At 32.1% G+C, this 25,725-nt stretch overlaps 1 protein-coding gene across 2 annotated transcripts; it reads left to right on the top strand.

Moving 5' to 3' along the window:
• On the top strand, positions 1–24,588 carry LOC127731662 (uncharacterized). 2 transcript variants are annotated; one of them, XM_052240465.1, is made up of 15 exons: positions 1–600; positions 2,399–2,516; positions 5,015–5,089; positions 7,907–7,995; positions 10,534–10,607; positions 10,925–11,001; positions 11,410–11,564; positions 12,238–12,315; positions 13,500–13,560; positions 16,088–16,148; positions 17,908–18,312; positions 21,371–21,447; positions 22,023–22,097; positions 22,915–23,061; positions 23,778–24,588. In XM_052240465.1, the coding sequence occupies exons 1-15, from the start codon at positions 197–199 to the stop codon at positions 23,922–23,924; spliced, it is 2,043 nt and encodes a 680-aa protein (XP_052096425.1). In that variant the 5' UTR covers positions 1–196; the 3' UTR covers positions 23,925–24,588. The 2 variants fall into 2 exon arrangements, with proteins under 2 accessions (XP_052096425.1, XP_052096508.1); XM_052240548.1 differs by lacking the exon at positions 1–600 and adding an exon at positions 2,150–2,280.
• The last annotated feature ends 1,137 nt before the right edge of the window (positions 24,589–25,725 follow it).

Genomic DNA, 25,725 nt, shown 5'->3' on the forward strand with positions numbered 1-25,725 from the left:
ACGAAAACGAAATCATAAACGACTGTGGGTTTTAAGTAACTATTGTCGAGTTAAAATGCACGGTAAATTAGCTTCTTTATCTGCAGAACATAATATAAGTTACAATTACTAACCTCCGGAACTAAAGCACAGGCAAATTATTCAACAAAACATCAACTTTGAAAATTATTTGGATAATTATTTGATAAAGTGTACAATGGCAACATTGATAATGTCCAACAAGAATGATGTTGATCAATCGAAGCCATTTTCCTACAGCCCGTATTATCTAAAGAGTATCACAAGGCACCGGAAAAATAAAAAAACATTAGTTGAAACTTCATCACCCTGGAAAGACAGCTTTCAAAACCCCCTGGACACTTTGGAGGAACAGAGCGAAAATTCATCCAGCACCCAACCTGAAGATTCACCAAGAAATCTGACTGAGTTGACCAAGAGCAAAACATATTTGGAGATAAAAGCGAAATTGATTCAAATTGCAAAATCGAGAAAGAAAGCAGTGGACAATTATTACACCCAACATTTCCGGAACAAAAAATTCCAATTAGCTGTAAGAAAAGTAATTATTTGTCTACGGTGGACAGCGTTTTATCTATTGAGGTAGGTCAACCTTAAGATGTTTTTTAAATAAAAACTGTTGCAATTATTTTAAAATAAAACATTATTCAGACGTAAAGAATGAGTTTTCCATTCGTTTGTTGTGTTCAAACTTTTGATTTTGCCATTTGATAAAGGACTTTCCGTTTTGAATTTTTCGTGGAGTTCGGTATTTTTGTTATTTTTTACTTTTTACAACTTTTTTCCAGATAGAACAAGATAGTATGGTGACCACTTTAGTTGTATATTTGTCAGAAACCTTCTTCCCGCTATCGAAACTTTGAATTTCGAGTGGGGTATGCCTAGCACGACGATTTGTGCAACTTGTTGGTTTTTTGTATTGATTTAAAACAGCAACAATAGTAATTCATTTAGTTTTTTTCTAATTCAATGCAAAAGTAAAACAATTAAGAATTTTGTTTATATATTAGATAAAATAGTTTAATATCTGATGGTATCAACAGTAATTATGATTGATATAATGTTTAAGTCTTTTTAACTGCAAATGAGTTCAATTCTGTGCTCACTTTGTATTTTCATTTTTAATCATTTGAATGAAATTAAAAAACAGAAGCAGTAGGATTTTTATCAGTCATTTTTTTATTTGTCATACAGATTTTGATTTTGTGGCCATCCACAAAATGTTATGAAGTATGCATACAGTAAAATTATTTTCGAAAATCGAAGAAACATGAACCCAATATTTGTTTTCTATAGTTTCAACAGTTTATTTTCTATTGTTTAAATAGAATATACTATATAGAATTTGATACTTCGTTTTCTGGATTTGCGAAAAGTCTGGTTACATAATCATCGGTAAAATGTCAAGCGAATTCTTCCCAGGAAATGAATTAAATTTAAAAAAAAAGAAATTAAATACATGCATTGTTATCATTGTTTATCTGCCTGCATCATCCATCAGATTATTATTAAATGTATTTAACCAATTCAAATGTTATGTATAAAGGGGGATATGGAATATACTTCAAGAGACAGCAACCCAACAACACAAAAAACCCTCAAAAATATTTAGTGGACATATATGTGTTCAAAAAGCGTATTCACTGTATCAATATCTAATGTGTATTTTTTATTTAATAACCTGAATTCGAAATTAAAGTAAAAATGTCACTTTTATGAAGAACTCAGTTTATAATTCAGGTATAAGACGGAATTAACATTCCATTACAAGTAACAAAAAATATTATTTTCCACTTTAAACGAATGGTATCCATCTATATGTACAACTTTATAATAAGATTAAATATGTTTTCCTTAAGTGTTTAACAAATTACGTTTTTTTTCCCTTTTAAATGGCCATAAAGCTTCACATTTTTTGCTTATGAATTTGAATGAAACGAAGTCATCCGAGAAAAATCCAGTTGATAGCTATAAAATTAAGATGCAATTAACGAAGAAATATTATATAAACATAAATTTGAAAAATGACACTTATATTGAATATAATATATACCTTTTAACTTCATGTTGCCGTAATACGTGGGAGATATTACTTAATATTCCATGTTGCCTTTAGACAACAATCATTATATCAAATATTATTCTGGAAAAGGAAAGAGAAGGAAAAATGTCAACTTTACATCAAGTGAAACAAAAAAGGAAGAGAACACTAAAAATGTGTATGGAGGTTGTAGTAGCTGTCCAAATTTTACACTTTAAACGGTAGGTATAATTATTTATTTTTCATCCAAATAAAATTTTCTAATCACATGTGTTTCTATCATTTTTTCAAGACGACAGTTTTCTCGAATTCACAATTGTTACAAAATATTCATTTCAGTTCAAAGGATACTATACAAGAAGCAAAACGGCTGTACACTGAAATGCAATTGAGAACATCAGATTATGAAACAGTGGATCTTATGTTTGACAAATCCTCATACAAAGCCAAAACCGCGGTAAGTCAAAGTACCAACACTAACTGAATCAATGACGACATAATCTAGTAAAAATATCGCAAGTAAAGTGTCGCATTTCATACAATTGATTAAATGTAATACCTCCAACTTAGTGTCGACTATTCATATTATCAACTTACCATAATGCAATATATAGTGTCGACTTATACTATCAGCTTACCCTAATATGAGATATAGTGTCGACTTATCATACTATCGGCTGACCCTGATATGAGATACAGTGTCGACTTATCATACTATCGGCTGACCATAATATGATGTACAGTGTCGACTTATCATACTATCGGCTAACCCTAATATGATATATAGTGTCGACTTATCATACTATCGGTTTACTCTAAAATGAGATATAGTGTCGACTTATTATACTATCGGCTTACCCTAATATGATGTATAGTGTCGACTTATCATACTATCGGCCTACCCTAATATGACATATAGTGTCGACTTATCATAATATCGGCTTACCCTAATACGATTTATAATGTCGACTTATCATACTATCGACTAACCCTAATATGAGATATAGTGTCGACTTATCATACTATCGGCTTATCCCAATGTGAGATATAGTGCTGACTTATCAATATATCGGCTCACCTTAATACGATATAAAGTGTCGACTAACCATACTATCGGTTTACCCTTTATACGATTTATAGCGTCGACTTATCATAATATCGACTTACCCTAATATGAAATATAGTGTCGACTTATCATACTATCGACTTACCCTGATGTGAGATATAGTGCTGACTTATCAATATATCGGCTCATCCTAATATGAGATATAGTGTCGACTTATCATACTATCGGTTTACCCTGATATGAGATATAGTGTCGACTTATCATACTATCGGTTTACCCTTATATGATATATAGTGTCGACTTATCATATTATCGGCTTACGCTAATATGATATATAGTGTCGACTTATCATTGAATCTGTATACTGTATAACATCTTATTAATAGTACCGCCTCGGTGGTCTCGTGTTAGCGTGTTCGCCTCGAGTACAGGAGGTCGAGGGTGCAAACCCCGGCCTGGTCAAACCAAAGACTTATTATTATTATTAATTAGTATTTGCTGCTTCTCCACAAAGCACGCGGCATAAAGGAGTAGGAACAAAGACCGGTCTGCTCGGAGTCAGAAATTAGAATACTGTGTCCGGGTAGGGTGACATGTCTTCCTGTGGACTGTAATAGCACGTTAAAATCAGACTTAGCATGACGGTCTAGTACAAAGCAGGGTAAAAATTCAAATTACATTAACATTAATTGGCCGCTGGACGTTTAGCAGCCATCCATCATCATCATCCAATAAAAAGTTGGTAAATCTTACTGTCAGCTTACCATAATACATCCAATCTAGTGTCTACTTATAGCTGTATCAGTTTACTATAGTACCTCCAATATACAGTCGACTTATCACTGTATCCTTTTACAAACCCCATAAAATTGTCGACTTTTCATTGTATCGGTAAACTACAGTACCTCCAATGTACAGTCAACTTATCAGTGTATCGCTTTACCTGATACCTCATAATAGTGTCGACTTTTCATTGTATCGATACACTATAGTACATCCAATGTAGAGTCAACTCATCAGTGTATCGCTTTACAATGATACATCCTGAAAATGTCGACTTTTCAATATATCGGTACACTATAGTACCTCCAATGTAGAATCGGCTAATCAGTATATCGTTTAATAATGATACCTCCCAAAAGTGTCGACTTTTCAATGTATCGGTACACTATAGTACCTCCGATGTAGAGTCGACTAATCAGTATATCGTTTTATAATGATACCTCATAATAGTGTCGAATTTTCACTGTATCGGTATGATAAAATACATCCAACTATATGTAGACGACTTATCGTTTTAACGGTTAACTATAACATCTCCATTTTAGTGTCGACTTTTAAATGTATCAGTATACAATAGGTTACATCCAATTTAGTGTCGATTGATCATTGTATCGGTTTACAATAAAACATAATTATAGTGTCGACTTTTCATTGCATTGGTATGATATAGTACCTCAAATTTAGTGTCGACTTATCATTGTATTAGTATTCTTTAATACATCCAATCTAGAGTTGAGTTATCATAGTATTGTACACTATAGTACCTCAAATTCAGAGTCGACTTACATTGTATCGGTTTACGATAATACATCATAATAGTGTCGACTTTTTATTGTATTGGTATAATATGATACCTCCAATCTAGTGTCGACTTATCATTGTATCAGTATACTTTAATACATCCAATCAAAAGTTGAATCATCATTGTATGGTATACTATAGTACCTCCAATATAGTGCCGCGTAATCATGTTTCGACACAGCCTCGGTGTTCTCGTGGTAGCATGCTCGCCTCGAAAGCGGTAGGTCTTTTGTTCAAACCCCGGTTGCGTCAAACCAAACAAGTTTGCATTTATGAGTACTAACTAACTTTTATATGATTTTCAGGTTAGAATTTCAAAGGAAACACGAAGAATACTGATGAAATCACCACACCAGCGAACGGAAGAAGAAGTATTTAGGGTATTGTATAGCATTATAATAGGCAAACATCCCGTTGTTAAATTGCGTCGGGGATTAAGGGATTAGCAATGAACTAAGACAATGTATGATCAAATTGCAAGCCAAGAGATGTGGCATTAAATTTAAATCCTCGATAAAAATGTTTGAATATTTTATTTATTTTTGTGACACAGACCGTTATGTTTCCTCTATTTCTATCAATGCCTATATCGTTTGAGGGAATATTCTCTCTTCCTCTGTGTGTTTATGTGGGTGTGTCGTGTTAGAAAGGAAAGACCGACATAGGTAACTACCATATCTTAACATCATAAACAGCATTAAGAAGTGTGTTTATGTGGGTGTGTCGTGTGAGAAAGGAAAGACCGACATAGGTAACTACCATATCTTAACATCATGAACAGCAATAAGAAGTGTGTTTCTTGCATGTGTGTATGTTCAAGCACGTTGAAAGGCCAATCAATGAAAGAGTTTTTCTGTTTTTACTAAACACATCAATTTGAAATATTACTGTCACTTGAAGCAATACACCCAAAGTCTAAATGGATATATTAAGTAAGTAAGTTTAAAGTCGATCTATATGAATACACAATAACAATCCTAACATGAGCTCTGGTCAACTCTTCAACCGTTTATCACATAAACATTATTCAGTTTCATGCAAAACAAAAATAAAAGAGCATGCAAATTAATGAAAGCATACTTGTTTTCTGAACCTCCACAGTCAATGGCCATGTGACAAGCGCCTCTATGTGCACCGACTGAGGATGCCAGTAATCACTGAAATATAAAACAAAAATACTTGCACAGCAAAAATGCAGAGCAAAAAAGGCTGCCTTAGATAGAACGGCATGCATTGGGTGCGATTACATATTTGCCTCACCCCTTTCCAAATAAGTAAATTATATAATTACTAAATACAAAAAAAAACGTCATAGTTCTGGCCTCATTTCGGAGAGAATGTCAACCTTGTTCTGCCTCAAATCTAAAAGACATTTTACCATAAGTTATGGTTCTTGGTAAGGGCAAGCAGTGCTCACATACCTGAAATTATATGTATTGGTCTTTTTATAACACAAGTTTTGAATAAACAATTAACATGTTTGGTTTAAAACTTTAAAGATCTCCAAGGCAATGGTTTGCATTCTACGAGTTTTTAGTGAAGGAAGGTTTGAAATCTACAGGCGTGCTTCATAAGAATTTTCATAATCATCATGAATAAAGCGAAGCGCTCGTTCTTAATTTTTTCCTATTTACCGTGTATTTTGTTCCCCAAAAAATCATAGGCAACTATTCATAGATGTGTGTACATTTTCAGTAATCAGTGTCTTATTATAAACTAAGATGTGGCTATGAATAAAAGGAGACAGAATCCCAACAACATCCCGAGGGCAATACACAGTCTTCAACAATAGGCAGGTGTCTACACATGGGTTTACTTCAATAAGAAAGAAACCCGAGGAAGCTTAACATATATGTGAGACAGGGTTCTGAAGGAATAATGTTTGTCATTGTATCATTAATTAGACTTATACGTTGAGTCTGATCTTTAAATTTCTTGATCACTGCAGTATCAGTCAAAAGTATACAATATAACTCTTACTCTAAAACGTTCCGCACTGAGGCTAGCGTATCATATCATTGTGGTCCTTCACTGGACTCAACAGAGTAGATAGTCCAATAACTTCCGTATTCATGGAGAGAAGCCTAATCCTTATAACTACATTTGTACGAGTTGCTTCATAATTTTATAATAATGGCAAATTTTGTATAGTGGATTATAAATGGTGATTCTTTTGATTAAATTTGCATCTAATTTCAAGTAGTTATACAATTTGTTGACATCATCACTTAATTTAATTCCCACGATATGTCAACAAGAATAAGTATAATATAAACATAGACTGGCTGATTAATTCAGAAATATTCTCTATCTTGTTCTAAGGTACAAAATGAAAGAAAGAAAGTTGTCGCTTTATTATTACTCTGCAAGATATATCTTGAGAACTTGATATTTTTCTTTGAGTGCATGTGCATTGTATACGTTTTCAATAAAACTTGATTTACTTTTATAATACTGACGTTTGACTATATTTTGTGAGACATGTGTTAATAATATCATATTTATGTGACAAAGCATCATTTGAGAGCTTGTTTAAACCCTTGACTAAGTGTTGTTTAAATATTGATATATATCAATCACCTATGCTGTGGCCTACTTTTCTGAAACATGCAATCATCGCATATAAATAAATAAATAGTATTCTAATACTAACCTTTGTCAAAATAGTATTTTACATAAATAAATGAAATTACTTTTGAATTGTAAGATTGTTCAAACACGTATTTGAATCAGAAGAGCATTTTGTGTATCAATATTTCATGTCCATCAATTTCTCTTTTCTGGTGCATTGTAATGACACTATCGATTGTCAAAGGTCACCTTGGGTTTTGTTGAAGTGAAACTTTTGATATGGTCATATTTAGAACAAATGGAAGATTTATATGCGGCATGACAATGCATAAACAGCCGTAATGATGTGGCTGTTTATAGATCTTAAAACTAAAAAACAAAAAGAAAACTAGTCAAACAGTAATACCTAAATTCCCACAGGTACCCATTCCATAAATTGTACCATTGATGCATTGAAACCAATATCATTTATCTGTATATTTCAATTACATCAGTAATGTTAAGTGTATTGAGAGATTGTAAACAAACTGCTAATTAAACAAAAATCCAAAAAGGAACGGTAATGGAAGTATTATTGAGTTTAGTAACTTGAGTACTATATAATGGTAGACAATTATTTATTTAAGGCACAGATAGCATTGGGAAACATTAAAGATATAGCCCAGTATCCGTTCAGAATGCAGAGGGAAATTGCTAAATTCGGAGAATATGAAAGGTCAGTTTTTATTTGGTATTAAGACTGTTCGTACAAAGCTTATATCCTCTTTACTATTGTTTAAAAATGACTGACTGGCGTATTGAATGTAGGCTGTGTAAGTTTTAACCGCTATCAAGCAAAGTGCATAGAACATTCTGAATTGTTTGATAATGTACTACATCATTTTGGTTTCTCATCTTTTTGGTCGCAGTTTTGTGGTATAAAAATAAAATGATACATTTTTACTTGGTAAAATGTAGTTTTGAATTGTGCTATTTAAAAAAATGTGATAAAATATTTGTTACTTTAAGTACGTTTTCAAGCAATAGTTTGAAAAAAGTTGTAATAGTTTGTTCAGATTATACAGTGAAAAAATACTATTAGATGAGGCGCGAAAGAGCTGAATGATATGGCTTTGAAAATAGATACGAGAATATATTTCTTTTTGAATACTTTTTCGAAAATGAATATAAACATGTGGTCACCGTCGTCTTCTTGATGCATCACAAAATAGATAATTTTAGAGTGCAATCTATCATTAAAAAAGAAAACAACGAAGTTTACTCCCCTTTAGAATAAAAGTATTCAAATCTTTGTAATAGAGATATTCTGTTTTTGATAAAGATTTTTTTCTTTAGATAAATATTAGAATTGTTTAATTTAAATAAAACGTTCTACAATCATATTGCTTTTCTTTATCAAAATTTGCTAATTTAAAAAAAATCTATACCGATCATTGCAATTAAAGATGGCAGTATAGCTACCGGGGATGTGGGGGGAGGTGGTAGGATAGAAAGGGATTGTGTTATATAATCAAATGAAATAAATTATATTATTATACTTCACGTAAAAATGCAATATTTTGATTGGCTTATACGAGGGTGTTAATTTTCTCTATTCTATGATAAATACTCTATTACCCTTCACGGAGACCCTTGATCAAATGTGCGCTTTATTAATACGACGCTATCCTATGGCACATACTCTATTACCCTTCACGGAGACGCTTGATCAAGTGTGCGCTTTATTAAATACGAATGGTTGTTATGTACAAGAATTTGAAATTTAATCGACAGTAATAACAGAACATTCAGTATAATAAATTACTTAACACATATCTAAGAGGGTGATAGAGCAGATTGTTATCCCTCGAAAAGACATTGTCAACCTTGGCTCTTCTCAGTTGACAGTGTTTTCTCGGGGTAACAATCTGTTTTATCACCCTCTCAGCTATGTGTTATTTATATAATATTTTACTTTTTTTACATTGTATCGATGGGATTACATGTTTCAAATCGATATCTGTTTTGTTTTTGTTCAAATATCATTTCATGGTATTAGGCATTACCGTATGCATAAGCTTTGTTCATCAAATTCCACACAGGAAGCTAGAAAATCATCAAATATGCATACACATGAGTAATTTTTATGAGATAATATATACGATTTTTTTTATAAACTCTGTCATAAGCGATGAATGGAAACCAAAAAGAAACATTTTTTTTTAAACAAAACCATAAACTCTGCGGTAACGCCGACACCGCTGCCAGAGACAGTACAGATTCCTGTCCTTAAAACTGTATACACAGGTTTATAATCAAAGCAGATATCGGCTAAACATTTACACAATGCATTAAACCCGTACACCTAAATAATGATCATTGAATAGTTTCACTATAGTCATACCTTTTATAGCTTACTATACCTATATGGTACGGACCGTGAGGTGACCTGTAATTGTTCACATTTTTGTCTTTGGGCTTTATGAATAGTTGTCTCGTTGAAGTCATACCACATCTGTTTATTATTAGCAAGATGATTTTGTAAATGAATATTCTGGTCTAGTTTCAACTAAAAAAATATAACCTTGTATAAAACAGAATGAAAATGAATAATGAATTCAACAAAATGCAGGAAATAAATGTGTACAAGTGAACATAAATTTTCGCGCAAAAAAAAAAACGAGCCTCACTCATGGTGAAAATGAATATTCTGTCAGTAACAAAAATTCCTTCCCTCTCTCCCCCTTTCCTCCCAACCCCAACCCCAACCCCAAACGCCTAACCATCAAATGGTCGTCCCCTAATCGAAGGTCAGGTCAGTCCTGCATGTGTACTGTAATGTGATTAAAATGTGACAAGAACACAAATAAATACGGCTTATTTTCAGAGTATATAGATATTATTGCTTACTGTGTCAGTTTATCAAAAGTGATAAAAGGGAAATAAACTACCACGGGTTAAACCCATGCAACAACTCTTTGAAAAGGCTTAGGTTATCTGTTACAAAGCCATTTTTCTGTCCATCTCCATCATACCTCTTTCAAGTGGCGGTCCAAGGTTATTGCTCTTCATCCTGGTTTTCAAACTTTACAGAACCTACTAATTTGATGTATTGGTTAATCTGTATACGTATATTATGTGTTGCTATGGTAAACAAATAAAGACGTGCTTGCTTTTCAGGACAATTCCTACTTCATTTTGAGCATTATTAATTCAAAATATTCTTTTATAAACAGTACATGTTTAGAAAGGCAATGTTGATCATATGTTTCAGTTTTGGAGGTAGGAGAATAATACTTCGTCAAGGTCATCCACCATCAGCTAGTTATTTTGTTCTTTCGGGTGAAAGTAAGTAATAATTAACAAACACAGTTTTAATCATATATTTCAATTTTATATTGTTACTCGACACTACTTAAATTCTTAGATCGAATTTGATACTTTAGACAAATTTCAAATACAAAACATTCAAGTCTCTTTTTTGTCCAGCTTCCAATCCGTTTATAGGCATTTTTATCACTTAAAAACTTAAAGGGTTGGAATAATCATGTTGTAGTTGAAGCAATTCATGTAGATACATTTATTCAATCTGAATTGCAAAAATGATTTAACTTTGGGCCTATTTTTAGCCTTTTGAAATCTCTTTGAGTTTGATTTTGTTTCAGTGTTTGAGCTTATTTACGAAACTTCTGATGGAAAACCCAAACTTGGTCAATCTATCGTTAAAGGTGATGAATTTGGGGTAAGCATTAAGATTTTAAGTACATGCACACTTCGATATATGCTTCATTTAGTTTATTTACCATCTCAAAAAGGATGCGGAAGATACCAAAGGGATAGTCAAACGCATAAGTCGAAAACGAACTGACAATTTCATGGCAGAAAAAAACTGATTGATCGATATTTTAATTAGATACCTCGAAAATTAGTTTCTAACATTTAGTTCTATGTAAGATAAACCAGAGCATTTTGCCGGGAGGAGATTTCTCCAAACATAGCTTACTGATAAAAAAAATGAACTTACCACTAATTTCACAATGTTTTAAATGCCTTATTGTACATCAACTTTTATATATATAACAGTGGCACTTTTTTTATATAAATATGTTTTATCTTAATGTCACATTTTTAAAAAATGGCTCAATTGTAGGAAAAGGCCATTGTAGATGATACTCATCGAGAATGTACTGTCATTACTAAGGAACCAACAGAATTGTTATCACTGAAGAAAAAACATTTCCGGCGAATATTTATGTTAGGGGGAGGACTTTGTGTTTTAGATTCAGAACAGAAACAGTTTCTCAGGTGAAAAGTTTATATCAATATTGATAACATGATTAATTCGAGTTCCTATATGCATATTACTTCTCATATATGCATCAGGTTAAGCTAAATATCTTCGTCTATCAAAAGCAGGGGTAAAATCCGAACTGATGGTCATGACAAAAAAAGAATCTAAACAAGGGTCATGTAAGGTAATGTTGCTACTGCTTTAGTTTTTATGACAGTTTTAACAATGAAGTGATAACACGATGTTATTGCTACTTTGTGGAAACTTTTTCTTAGGTGATAAAATACAAATAACCACGAACAGGATGCAACCACCATTTTGTCTGACATTCGAATAAATAATAAAATCATAATTTTTATAATTCTTTTTGATATAAAAGGAGAGGTTACGTCAATGAGACAGCAAACCAACGACACAAATAATCAAACGCCATTTAAAGGGTAATACACAGTTGAGATACACTGTGACATCATTATGGTATTATTCGTTTACTAATTATACGACAATTGTATTGTTATGTTTTATATTGAAAAAGATGATCATCTTCAGAATTTGAACTTCATAAGTGACAGCGTTAAATGTCATTCTGTTACGTGATTGAGAAGCGGCCTTATTCTAGTTGTGGATATCCTCTCTTAATAATATTCGTCTGTATGATATTATAAGCCTTGATTTCTTTCTTTTCAGACACTTACCTTATATGAAAGGATTTCCAATCGAGAAGTTGGAAGAAAACACAGAGAAAGTTAAAACTCAATATTTCAAGTTAGTTAATGAATTTAGGAGTATGTTAAGATTACCAATTGCATGGTTGTGAATATGGTCTTATGTGTAATACTTTACTTTTCTCTATCAGTTTTAATGTTTATCAAAACTGCTATGCCGTTCATTCGAATTATTGGACTTATTCATATATTATTTCCTGCGAAGTTATCTAATAGATAGATTTGGCTCTGGTTTCTTAACGTTTGTATAGTTTTGTCTCTGGTTTCTTAATGTTTGCATAGTTTTGTATTTTACAATGACTGGAGGCTGCTTGGTAAACTATGACAGTATTTGTTAAATAAAGTATGCAATACGTTACTACCATAACCAATATGTGTCCTTCAACGCATATATGAAGCGTCATCGAAATCTGTCAAAAAATTATGCTAAAATCGGTGCTTGATCCCGTCTTGAACTTGTAATTATGTTTTAACCATTGCTCTATATTGAAAGTCTTATTGTGACTTTTGAAAAACCGTAATAAAACGCTAATATCTGTCGAAGCATCCGGTGTCGCTCTTTTAGGAGTTCATGCGATTCCCTTTTGTTTGTTACCTGGATTTGTCCCTTCCTAATCGACTGAAGAGATGTGAACATCGGTAAACTAATGTCGCCTAAATTTACGTCTTGTAAAGTGAGTGTAGGGATTTTTATGTTATCAATTAATACACCAAATTCAATTGAAATATTTAAATATTTGCATGTATCAGTTTTATATATGCACTCTATTTACTCCAATAACATCCGTCTAGATTTTCACATTTCAAAACTATGACTACAACACGCTTCAGCAAATGGTAGATTGATTTTGACATTTATTATAATTGGATCAACGATGAAAATTAATTTCATCATTTAAAGTTATAAACATTGCAATGCTTATGACATCTTCTGATTATATAAAAAAAAAATGAAACATTCGTTCACATTAAAAACAACTTATAATTGTCTAGCTCCTTCCTTGCATATATTTTATTTTCTTCCGTTAACTTTTGAATTTTACATTAAAAAAAAAGTTTTAAAACTCACAGCAAAATCAACCAACCCCGTCTTTTTCAATTATTTATGTAAAGATAATTGGAATTTAAACCACATTTTATGCAGACAATTTATCAATCTAAAAATCCTTAATTGTGCCTTAAACGAAAATGTTAAACCACTGAAGAAAGTTGATTATTTTGTAGGAAAGGTGACATGTTAACTGATGATACCAGATATTTTCCTTGGCTGATTCTTGTCAAAACGGTATGTTATCACCAAATGTATATATTAATTACAGATTAAAATTTACATATCTATCTCCAAAGTACCAACATAGAGAAAAGCCTACTCCATAGCAGGTCACTCTGTAACGGTTGATGTTATTTGTTATCTTGTTGGAGTAGCACAACGATTGTCAGTCTAGTGGAGAAGGAACTGTTGACCCCTTCAGAACAGCTAACTTCGACCCCGGGGGACTGCTGTTTGTCTTTTCGTTGTTTTATATTTGTCATGGTGTTGTCTGATTTTCTAGACTTGAGTTTTAAATTGCCCCCTTGGTATTCCCTCCCTTTTTTAATGCTTCATTGTTTATTGAAAAAAATGCTTCTTTTCTTCGTACGAGCTTCTTCGAGGAACATTCCGGTTTGGGGATAAAAGGTAAAACGTCTAGAAACTATTTACAGTAAGTAAAATCTAAACCAAATTTGTATTTATCAGTAGTAGAGTGATGAGTGTCAGCAGCCATACAATTTGATCAAATTAAGTCTGGTAATGTGCATTCAAAACACATGTTCATTGTTAAAGTTTCTAATTCTCCTATTTCGATCTTGCTTCTGATGAACACGTACTTGAAATTAGTACAGATACCTTTAAATCGCCGTGAAGTTGTTGTTAAGTGACTTTGAGCTTCATACGTTTGCCAACACCTTAGGCCCATAAACACAATGATTCCCCTTATATATAATAGTAGTATTATGTCGTACACAGAAAACAACCTTTTGTTTAAAAAAATATTAAATAGATAAAAACTCTCATTTAAAAAAAAATCAAGAGTCAAAAATGAATGTATTATTATATAAATTTATGGTGAGGTAACCAGTCTTCCTTTGATGCACATATACATCCTTCAATACAAGGAGTTGCGACTTTAAACACCAATGAGACAACACCAACAACAACAAAACCACAATACACCCCCTAAAAGACGAATGATTATGTGTAGTATCTCCTGTGATGTTTTTTTTTCTTTTATGCATTCAATCCATACCCTATATATGGAACATTAAGGTCAAAATAGTTAAGTAGTCTTTGTACTGATTTTTATTGTATGTTCTTTTATAAACTTGGCACTTTGTTAGTCTACTGATAAGGATTAGATGATTAACATTGTCATAACCATATCACTATTTTACTTGTATGCACGATATCTTAATTGAATTATTTCAATTATTAACAGTTTTTGTTGTCAACGTTTGTAAAATTGATATGCTTAAAAGATCTTAAATGTAGAAAGGTAGATTTTGGTCTGTAAACCATGGCCCAGGAAACATGGCGGCGATAAAACTACCTGTCACATGATCTCGTATGAGAATGTGAGAAACTTTTAAATATATATGTATATAAAAATAATTATACAGTAAATTGCGGCCGACAAGTAAAACTAATATGCAAAATCCACTTGTTAAAACCAATAAACTTCGGATACTCATCAGACAGAAGCTGCCTCATCTATACTACTAAACCAACGAGCTCCAATTTGTTAGCCGGCATGACGTAAAAACGACGAATAAAAAAATTCAACTTTATATATAACTAATAAAGTACAATGGTGTTGTTTAAAAATTACACCAATCCAGGCCCTTTTGCTTTCGACATAATAATATTACTAATATTTAACAAGTTCCGGGTCGAATACGATACCGATACCAATAGTATAGGTGTCAGACCACCAATTCAAAATCCCTATCTATTCAATCAAATTTTGCAATTTTCACAGCTTTCTTAATATTTTACCTTAAGTTTAACTTCATAGAAACCAGGTATAGCCTGAATTGTACATGTATCACCAATTGTCAACCCATGTTTAAAGTCATATAAGAAAGAACTGCATTTCGTAAGCCAAGTACTACTAAAAATAACACCTGGTTTCCTGGAAATCTTAAATTAGTATACTATGGTATGCATATATCCTCAATTTTTAATGCAAACTCTTTGACAAGTAAATTTTGGCTCAAAATGGTCTACATATATTTCTCTTTCACCAAAAGTTTCATTTCTGAAAATGTGTTGGTTATTTTAAGTAAACAATGACATCAAAAGCACTAGTTTGTGTCAGAGTAGGGCTACTTTTACATACGTTCTAAATTGGAGGGAGTGAATTGGTGGTCCGACACCTATATGTCACATGTAGTTTCCGGTTGTTACCTGTTACCTTCTGTAAATCCCTCCTCTATCAGGAGAACCTGGAATTCTTCCAGTAGTTGTTTTATTTCCATGTTACACTATAGTACACTATTTAACAAGTATGTTTTCTTCCACCTCAATATCACTATTTATTTTGGTTAATTAGTTAAAAAAATTAAAATAACAGGACGGATTCAAACAGAAAGATTCTGAAAGCTGAGAAAACTGTGCAGCTTACAGTCAGCATGACTTTATCAGATGACAATACGAATACTAAAAATCCAGGCTGAAAATAAGGTATTGGTACTGCAATTCAGTCGCGGGTGTATTCTAGTATTATTTATATGTGTTCGTGGGAAATAATTACTTAGGTGTCACTTCATTTTAGGGTAGCGTTTTCATTTACAAGCGTTTAAAGCGGATAGTTCCTTTAAACAGTAACCGTAAAGGTATGTTTACACACATATATTTATATTAATTATTCAATGTATACTCCAAAACGGGATTGATGAAGCAAGTAAAATATTTATGGACGACATCTGAGTGTGTACAAAAGGTATAATGGAATAACCATCCTCATGCACAATGAGAAACCAAATACATAAAACGTTTGGGGCATTATAACTACAATGGCCTAACAGGAGAGCAAATATCTTGTTTTGTTGATTCAAAACGTTTTATATTTTGACCAAGTGTTCATCATACATTTTATTTCTATGACCTAACATACTATTTCTGGTCATATAGTCCCTCACGTATCCTATGTACTTATACATCCTATGTACTTATACATCCTATGTACTTATACATTATATGTACTTATACATCCTATATACTTATACATCCTATGTATTTATACATCCTATGTACTTATACATTATATGTACTTATACATCCTATATACTTATACATCCTATGTATTTATACATCCTATGTACTTATACATTCTATGTACTTATACATCCTATGTATTTATACATCCTATGCATTTATACATTCTATGTACTTATACATCCTATGTACTTATATATCCTATGTACTTATACATCCTATGTACTTATACATCCTATTCTTTCAAACTTTTTGGCTCTAGCGTTTGTTCCCGAATAAGGTAAATTCAGAAAAGCGCTACGGACGCTCCAAATTTATGAAGTAATAATTTTCATTTTCTGTACAAATGTCATCAATTCACTCAAAACAAACTCGTTAGAAGGCCAAAATCTTGTCAGATATACAACAGACAAATTTGATAGCGAAAACAGACGGAAGCGTCTATAGGGTAAGCATATCTTGCTTTGGCTATCCAGATAGAGCTAGACAATGTGCGCAATATGGTAAACATTTTTTCTATGGATATCAAGACGGAGTGAGACTAGGTGCGTCTATAGGATAATCATTTCCTGATATGGATATCAAGACGCAGTGAGAAAGGAGCGTCATTATGGTAGTCATATCCTGCTATGGATACCAAGACGGAGTGAGACAAGGTGCGTCTATAGGGTATGGTTCTCATATGTTACTATCCCTCAGCAATCATAATTACTGGGACGACTTTTTTTTTTACATGACCAATTCATTGTTCTAACGCTAAATATTCTTTAAAAATTTGCTACTGGACGTTAAAAAACATCAACTTATTATTTTTAAATCTGAAAAAAAGGAAATTATTTAAATGTAGAAAAATAGCATTATACAACATATATACAAACTGTTAGCTCAAAATAGCAGAATGGTTCGTTGTGCGTTAAATGTATGAAAGGTTAGAATGTAGAAATAAGAAGATGTGGTATGATTGCCAATGAGACAACTCTCCATCCAAGTCACAATGTGTAAAAAGTAAACAATTATGGGTCATGTTTTAGGGTATCGATTAATAATTTCATAATTATGGATTTTCTTTGAATTCCACATTTTATTCAATAAATCGGAGTCTTGATAAAAACCAACAATTTCCTTTTTTATAAGTTTTTTTAATTACTAGTATATCTCCTTTTTCCTTTTTTCTAAAATTCTTTACATATTGTAAAGATCATTTTAATTTGTTCCCTTTGTAAAGCCAATATATTTGAAAGCGTTCCTTTGTGATTCTGAAAGGTAAAAACATGAATAAAAGCAACGCATAACATCTCATAGAGAATATTTGAATAATTTTAAGTTTTCTAAGCGTTAATGGAGTGAAAATCTCATGAAACGTGATATTAATTTTAGAACCAGTACCACATTTAACAGACAAGAAAAAGAAGCAAGAAACTCAAAGTCTGCTTACGAGAAGACAGATGCTTAATGATATCCATATACCAGTAAGATTAAATGTAGAAATTGATCCAAATGTTGTAGAAGAAAAACTGGGACAACCAAAGAAATTTATCCATCCGTCAGACAGACACCCAGAATGCGCCAAAGATTCGCCAGACCTTCTCCAAACGATGTCAGATAAACAAAACCATGAAACTGAAAATAACAAATACTCATTTCACAGCATACAAGATCAGCTTTTAAAACGAACAACTCCTCCTCACTTTGAACCGTTACGGTCAGCAACGTCTACAGAAAGTATCTCATCATGGCTGACTGGTGTTGAATCAACAGTCAATAACCTGCAGTTAGGTGACAGTATGTTTTAAATTTTTTTTTTCTTTGCTCTTATTTTGGTGTTTTGTTAATTGGAAAAAGTATTTTGATATTGTTTAAACACGGAATTTATAAATTTAATGATATTAAAATGAGAGCAGTATTTATGATATGCGACATATACAGGTGACGTAAGGTGATACACATGTTCATGAATTTTGTTTATTCATATATAATTACATCACATCAACGCTTTTACATCCCAATAAAATTACTTAAAAGAAGCATTCAATTCTTAAGTACTATAATTTTACGTTGATATATATATATATATATATATATATATATATATATATATATATATATATATATATATATAAACGCCTAAAAAGTGTACACAACAACACCAATAACAAAAAAAGGAACTATAAATGTAATTATTTATAAATATTTCGGATAACAGATATCCTTCATCAGTAAATATGATTGTGATGTTGAATGAATCATATATCAGTCTACTTAGATTAAACTATACCAATCTTGAAATTTATACAATAAAAATGTCAAACCGAACATCAGGTAAGACGCTTGCACAATTCTAAATATGTGTTAAACACGACATAGGTTATATGACTAATTACAACAGAGAGTTCAAATATATGCTTTAAATAAAAATAAAAATGTGCGATATGAACTAGCACAATTCTAAAGCTTTAACGGTGACGACAGTTATGATGTTACAAGAACGATTGCGTCAATAAGAATTCCAAATAAACAGCACTGAACGATCTAAATTTGTAAATATTTCAAATTTGACAACGGTAGAGTAGTTGCAACAGAGTCTGCGTATTTAAACATCGCAAACAAACGGCCGTTAAAATATAATAATAAATTTTGACTAAGGTTAACTAGTTGAACGTGGCTTGGTACTTTTACATCCCTCAAAAAATTAAGCAATTTAAATTGGTATATTCAACAGATTTATTTTAGAGATGATTAAGGTAAAGAAATAGAAACAGAGACTGTAATAAAAAGTAATATTACCCAAATGTGAAGCATTGCATGGAGTCGAACTACATCTTTTCATTTATCCCATTTGGTGCCAAAGTTGTTAATTTTCTTATCCAAAATCTTTCCCGAGTGAGTCTTTCCTCCCTAGACCAAGCAGAGTTGTGGTCAATGATTGTAATGGTCAGTCGATTGAGATCTGCCTTAGTGTGGCCAGGGGATCTCAAATGTCGACTGAGAGGGAGGTCTGGCTTGCATTGGTAGTCGCTACGATGACCGTTCATTCGTTTGTGAAACGGCTGTTCTGACTCGCCAACATACTGTTTACCACATTTACACTGTAGGAGATACACAACATTTGTAGTCTTGCAATTAACATTGCAAAATATGGTGTATTCTGTACCAGTGGAGTGACTGTTAAAAGTCTGGGTAACCAGTATTTGTTTGCAAGTCAGACATCGTTTGTTTCCGCAACCCTTGCAAGAGCCCACTGACGAAGAGCCTGCTTGAGAGGATAAATCAGCTCTCACCAGCAAGTCTTTAAGGCTTTTGGGCGAGTCAGAACAGCCGTTTCACAAACGAATGAACGGTCATCGTAGCGACTACCAATGCAAGCCAGACCTCCCTCTCAGTCGACATTTGAGATCCCCTGGCCACACTAAGGCAGATCTCAATCGACTGACCATTACAATCATTGACCACAACTCTGCTTGGTCTAGGGAGGAAAGACTCACTCGGGAAAGATTTTGGATAAGAAAATTAACAACTTTGGCACCAAATGGGATAAATGAAAAGATGTAGTTCGACTCCATGCAATGCTTCACATTTGGGTAATATTACTTTTTATTACAGTCTCTGTTTCTATTTCTTTACCTTAATCATCTCTAAAATAAATCTGTTGAATATACCAATTTAAATTGCTTAATTTTTTGAGGGATGTAAAAGTACCAAGCCACGTTCAACTAGTTAACCTTAGTCAAAATTTATTATTATATTTTAACGGCCGTTTGTTTGCGATGTTTAAATACGCAGACTCTGTTGCAACTACTCTACCGTTGTCAAATTTGAAATATTTACAAATTTAGATCGTTCAGTGCTGTTTATTTGGAATTCTTATTGACGCAATCGTTCTTGTAACATCATAACTGTCGTCACCGTTAAAGCTTTAGAATTGTGCTAGTTCATATCGCACATTTTTATTTTTATTTAAAGCATATATTTGAACTCTCTGTTGTAATTAGTCATATAACCTATGTCGTGTTTAACACATATTTAGAATTGTGCAAGCGTCTTACCTGATGTTCGGTTTGACATTTTTATTGTATAAATTTCAAGATTGGTATAGTTTAATCTAAGTAGACTGATATATGATTCATTCAACATCACAATCATATTTACTGATGAAGGATATCTGTTATCCGAAATATTTATAAATAATTACATTTATAGTTCCTTTTTTTGTTATTGGTGTTGTTGTGTACACTTTTTAGGCGTTTATATAATTTATTTATTGTGTACGTGTATCGTTACTCGTAACGATCCAGCGCCCTCGTGGGAAAAATCGTTGACTATTATTCAGACGTTTTATATATATATATATATATATTTCTCTAATTCTTCGTCAATTTATCCCTTTCTGCACCCATTGTATAAAAAATATTTAATCAACGTGTGGTTCGTTTGATCTCAGTTCTTCATTGGTTAAAATCCGATTATGACGTCGAATTTTCTTGCTTTCCTCTGAATTTCCTATTGTGACGGCATGAAAAAAGGCGACCATGCCTGATGACGTCACATAGAAAGAACACATCTTTTTGCAGGTCATTCAAAAAGAAGGAATAAGTTTGCCTGCATATTGTTTGAAAATCATTAGAGAAACAGATTCTTCCACAAAATCTCGTGTAATACGATATTTATCCACTCTCGACAGTTAAATTTTAAATATTTAAAAAGCTCGGCGAGCCTCGCGTTTTAAATTTGAAAATTTAACTGTCTCGAGTGGATAAATATCGTATCACACTCGATGCAGTGGTAGAATCTATATATATATGACCACATTACCAAGTATCCTCAACTATCATTTCTTCTTTAGGGTCAAAAAGTATCCATGAAAATGACGATAATGATGTTAAAGGTCATCAACACTTCTGGGAAAGAGGTCGTAGTAAGGTAAACAGATTATTTTTAAAATACAACAACTGTAATTCACAACAGTAGTTCCCATTTGAGATATACAGAAGTAGTTACCATTTAAAATATACAACTGTAGTTATCATTCCATATACACAACTGTTGTTCTCATTCAAAATACCAACTGTAGTTTTCATTCAAAATACACAACTGTAGTTTCATTAAAAAACAACAGTAGTTCTAATTCATAATACATAAATGTAGTTTTCATTCCGAAAACACAACTGTAGTTCTCCTTAAAAAACAAAGAATTATAGTTCTGATTCCAAATACACAACTGTAGTTCTTATTCCAAATACACAAATTCAATTGTAGTTCTTTTTTAAAATACACATCTTTAGTTCTCTTTAAAATAGATGTCAGAATATATGAAATTTAAGCCAAGTTTTCTCGCATTAAGTGAATATATGATCATATATACGTCTGTACTGAAGCAATACGTCAATAATTAATGCCAATATTTAAACAAGAGTTGTCTCTCTTGGCCAATTATATTCTTTCATTAACCAATTTGTAGAGTTATATTTTAATATTTTCTTCTCTTTTAATTTAAGGCTGATGGAAAACGCACAGAGGATGCAAATACAGATATTGTCCATGTTCATACAATCACGAATGGCCAAATTTTTGTAAGTCAACAAATGAAAAAAATCTTAAGAGTGAGACTTATTTGGTTACTAACAGCAAAACGTATTGCGGAACATTGGATTATTGTGTCACTGAGTTTCGTATGACTGATGCTTTAATACTTAAAATATTGTTTAAGGGTTAACTTCTGTTAAAATGTGCTCTTACAAGAAATTATAGGTATTCATATTAAAGACCAACAGTTTTAAATCAATGTTAAGTTACCATGCTCGGAAGATATTATAATACTGAGTCCTACATGAACAGCCAGATTGAGTTTACACAACTAAGCCATATGACGCTAGCTTATAGTAATAGGTACGTAAGAGGGCGATCTCATAGGTTTCTATTCCATTCAATATTTGGCAGTGTTCAACACGATGGAATTATATCGTCGTAAATAAACCAAAGACACAACAATGTTATGAGCACTGTTTTTTTTCGGATATTACAGCACGGTCTTCATTTATTGAAAATTTTATAATTGAGCAACTTTAACAAATTTATTGGATTAAATTAAATTTTTCTCTTATAAAACGCGATACAACATATTCATCTAGAGTACCAAAGTTATAATTTTTGTACTCCAGAAACGCGTTACGTCAGTGGCACTCATTGGACAAAAAAAAATATGATTAGAAGCCCTTAATTGTAAAATATTTCTTGATTTTAAGAAAGGCTCTAAAAAGAGATATTTGATCGTTTTAAAAACGTCATTTGGACTCTGGTGGATACCACATCTCGTTATTCTAAATACACAAAAGTAATATCTTTTTGAACTATGAGGCCCAAAATTTATATTTTCCATTGAATTAACAGGGTCTGGATGATATAATGGTTGATAAACGAACAGAACAGAGACAAAGTTTTAGTGTATTTAGTGGTGGAGCTGATGTTATTTTTATAGACAAATATTTCTTCAAGGAAAATATGACGGAACGATTTAGAAGCAAACTCGTAAAATATGTAAGTGCAATAACGTTTGTTTTATTTGTCTTTTCCTCGTTTTATTGTTGGTTATTGTGTTGTCTGTTCGACTTGTGGTTTTCATTACCCCTAGGTATCTGCTATCATTTTAAGCGACGTGAAGTTGGGGATTGTTTTAACCGTAGATTCTATGTCTGCGTAAAACATGATATGATTTTGAAGTATATTTATAGTTACCGAAAGTTTGACATGTATACGCATAAACGATAACAACACTGTAACACAACAACACTAGTAAAAATCATAGAAATCAACCATTAGGGTGCTATCAAATGTTAACATCTTATTGATGTTGAAGACTTAGTTTCTTCGCTATATAATGCATAGAGAGATATTGAGACTGGAAAAAGTCCGATGTGAAAGTGTTACAGGGAAAGTTTCTTACGATGCCAGTTTATCAAATTCGCGGGGAGGTTAAATGCACCCTACTATACACGAGGCATCTTTTGCCTTGTTGTTCAGTAAAAACTAAAAACAAATTTATTGTATCAAGTCGTAAATTGATTGTTTTCTGATAGTTTTATCCGGTATGATATATTTGATGATTTTCTTCATTGGTGATGGAATCAACAAGTTATAAACTGTAATATTTACTCTCCAATTTATAAAGTAGCATACAATATAAGAGTAGAAGGAATGATTTTTTATATGTTGTTTTAATGGTGTGTTGTGTATTTTTACTTTTTTTTTTATAGTTTTGTCCGTATCCTTCGGACGAGGAACTACAAGAAAAGTTACAAACTGAAGTGGATTGGAATGAATATAGAGTACGCACACTGAATAATACATTGTTTATATTGGAAAAAGAATCTCGCCTAAGGAAATCACAGAACTTGTTTTAATTTAATCAAAAACTAATGAGTTTCAAAAAGACTCATTCTTAAAGATAAAAATATATCCAAAGAAGCTTAATTCAGATTACTGAAGAATTCAATTGAAGACTATTTAAGTACAAGCACTGGACACGAAATCTGAGAGAACTAACGTTGTTAATTCTTGCATTCAGAAGCGCATACAAAACTTCATAGTTTCTTACACTGTTTCAACAGAGAAAGATTAGTATTTGAATTGCCTAGCAATAGAACCTGAGAACAACAGCAAATATTGGAATCACAGTTATATACCTACATCATTTACGAATGAGAAGATATTAGAAAATCACAAATCCGACTCTTCTTCTTCGGCATTAACATAAAAAGGACGATGAAACCCTCCTTTATTTTGGATATCTAAACTTTAAAAGAAAAATGTAAATAAAGAGCGATACAAAGCAGGCTCGTCTCGATATTCAACAACACCACATCTTTCAAAATTTGCTCTACAGTAAAAATTGACCTTCAATAAAAGTGTGGTGACATATACCACCTGTTCGGTTAATTAGATGTAGATTCCTAAAATTCTAAAATCTTCGATCACAGTCATTACAATTTGGCAATAATATCAAACTTTTGATTTTTCTTTTTCTGCACAAACTTTTCATGTTGATATTTTAGCAAACAGACGGTATTCAAATGGATTTTTATTGTACTGGCCAACTTGTTTTGTATTCGTATAATGCAGAATTCACACGAAAGCTTTTTAAAGACAAAACGAAAAGTATCATGCATATAATTCTTAAATTTCACGTTTAGATATATTGATGATGCCCTGTATTTTAATAATTCACATTTCAGTGCTGCATCCACAAATAAGATGCTACCAAAACTAGAAGGTTTGCTTCATATTATGGTCTTGTTCTTAAAATTTAAACAAATGGACGACAAGCGTGTGATGATTACTCTTTTCTGATTGTCAGCTTCCCAATTGTCAATGATCTAAATTGATATGTTACACCTGTGTATATTCACTTATTAGGGGCACCAGGTCTCAAGGTACCAAAATAGTCGACTGATCTGTAAATTAATCGATAATGTTATTTTCCCTATCGTTATATATTTAAGTATTCATTCGCGGGTGATACATGCGTAGCGGACTACTCTTATCCTGTCGACACAACAGACTTCCTCAGATTGGAGTTAATATTGGATTCCCTCGGTTGATTTTTGTTATCTTGGTTTCCGTATTCTTAATGGACTAACGAAATTTAAATGTGACAAAAGTTCTGTTGCCTCTTTTACACTTGATTCCATAAAAAGAAGACATGTTATAGATGTTTTTGGAACGGTTTCATGTATTATTATAGAAAATGAAAAGACTTTAAAGATATAATCTAGACGGTCTCTAATTTAATTCAAGTCGGTCGAAACAAATCATCATCATCATCATCATCATCATCATCATCATCAATTTATTTTCTTTTTATTTCTTTTCTTCTCCTTTATTTTTCTTCTTGGTACATTAAGCATTATTACTAGATATACATGTGCATTCAAATTATACCTATAGTATTTACAATCATTCTTGTTCAGGGATAAATATGAGTAATTTTTTGAATAAATTATATTTTTTGGAGAAAAAGTCATCTATGTTTGCTCTCATTAAGGTCATCAACCATTATTCTAAACAGAATGACAAATATGTATCATTTTCTCAAATTTATTTTATTATAGAATAGATGGACCCTCTATAAGGGTATTTAAAAATTGCATTGACTATTTTTCTCTCATTTGTTATATATAGTGACATTCGCAGCTAAATTTGGTG

This window comes from Mytilus californianus, unplaced genomic scaffold, assembly GCF_021869535.1.
Source record: "Mytilus californianus isolate M0D057914Y unplaced genomic scaffold, xbMytCali1.0.p SCAF_1, whole genome shotgun sequence".
NCBI classification, from domain to species: Eukaryota; Metazoa; Mollusca; class Bivalvia; order Mytilida; family Mytilidae; genus Mytilus; species Mytilus californianus.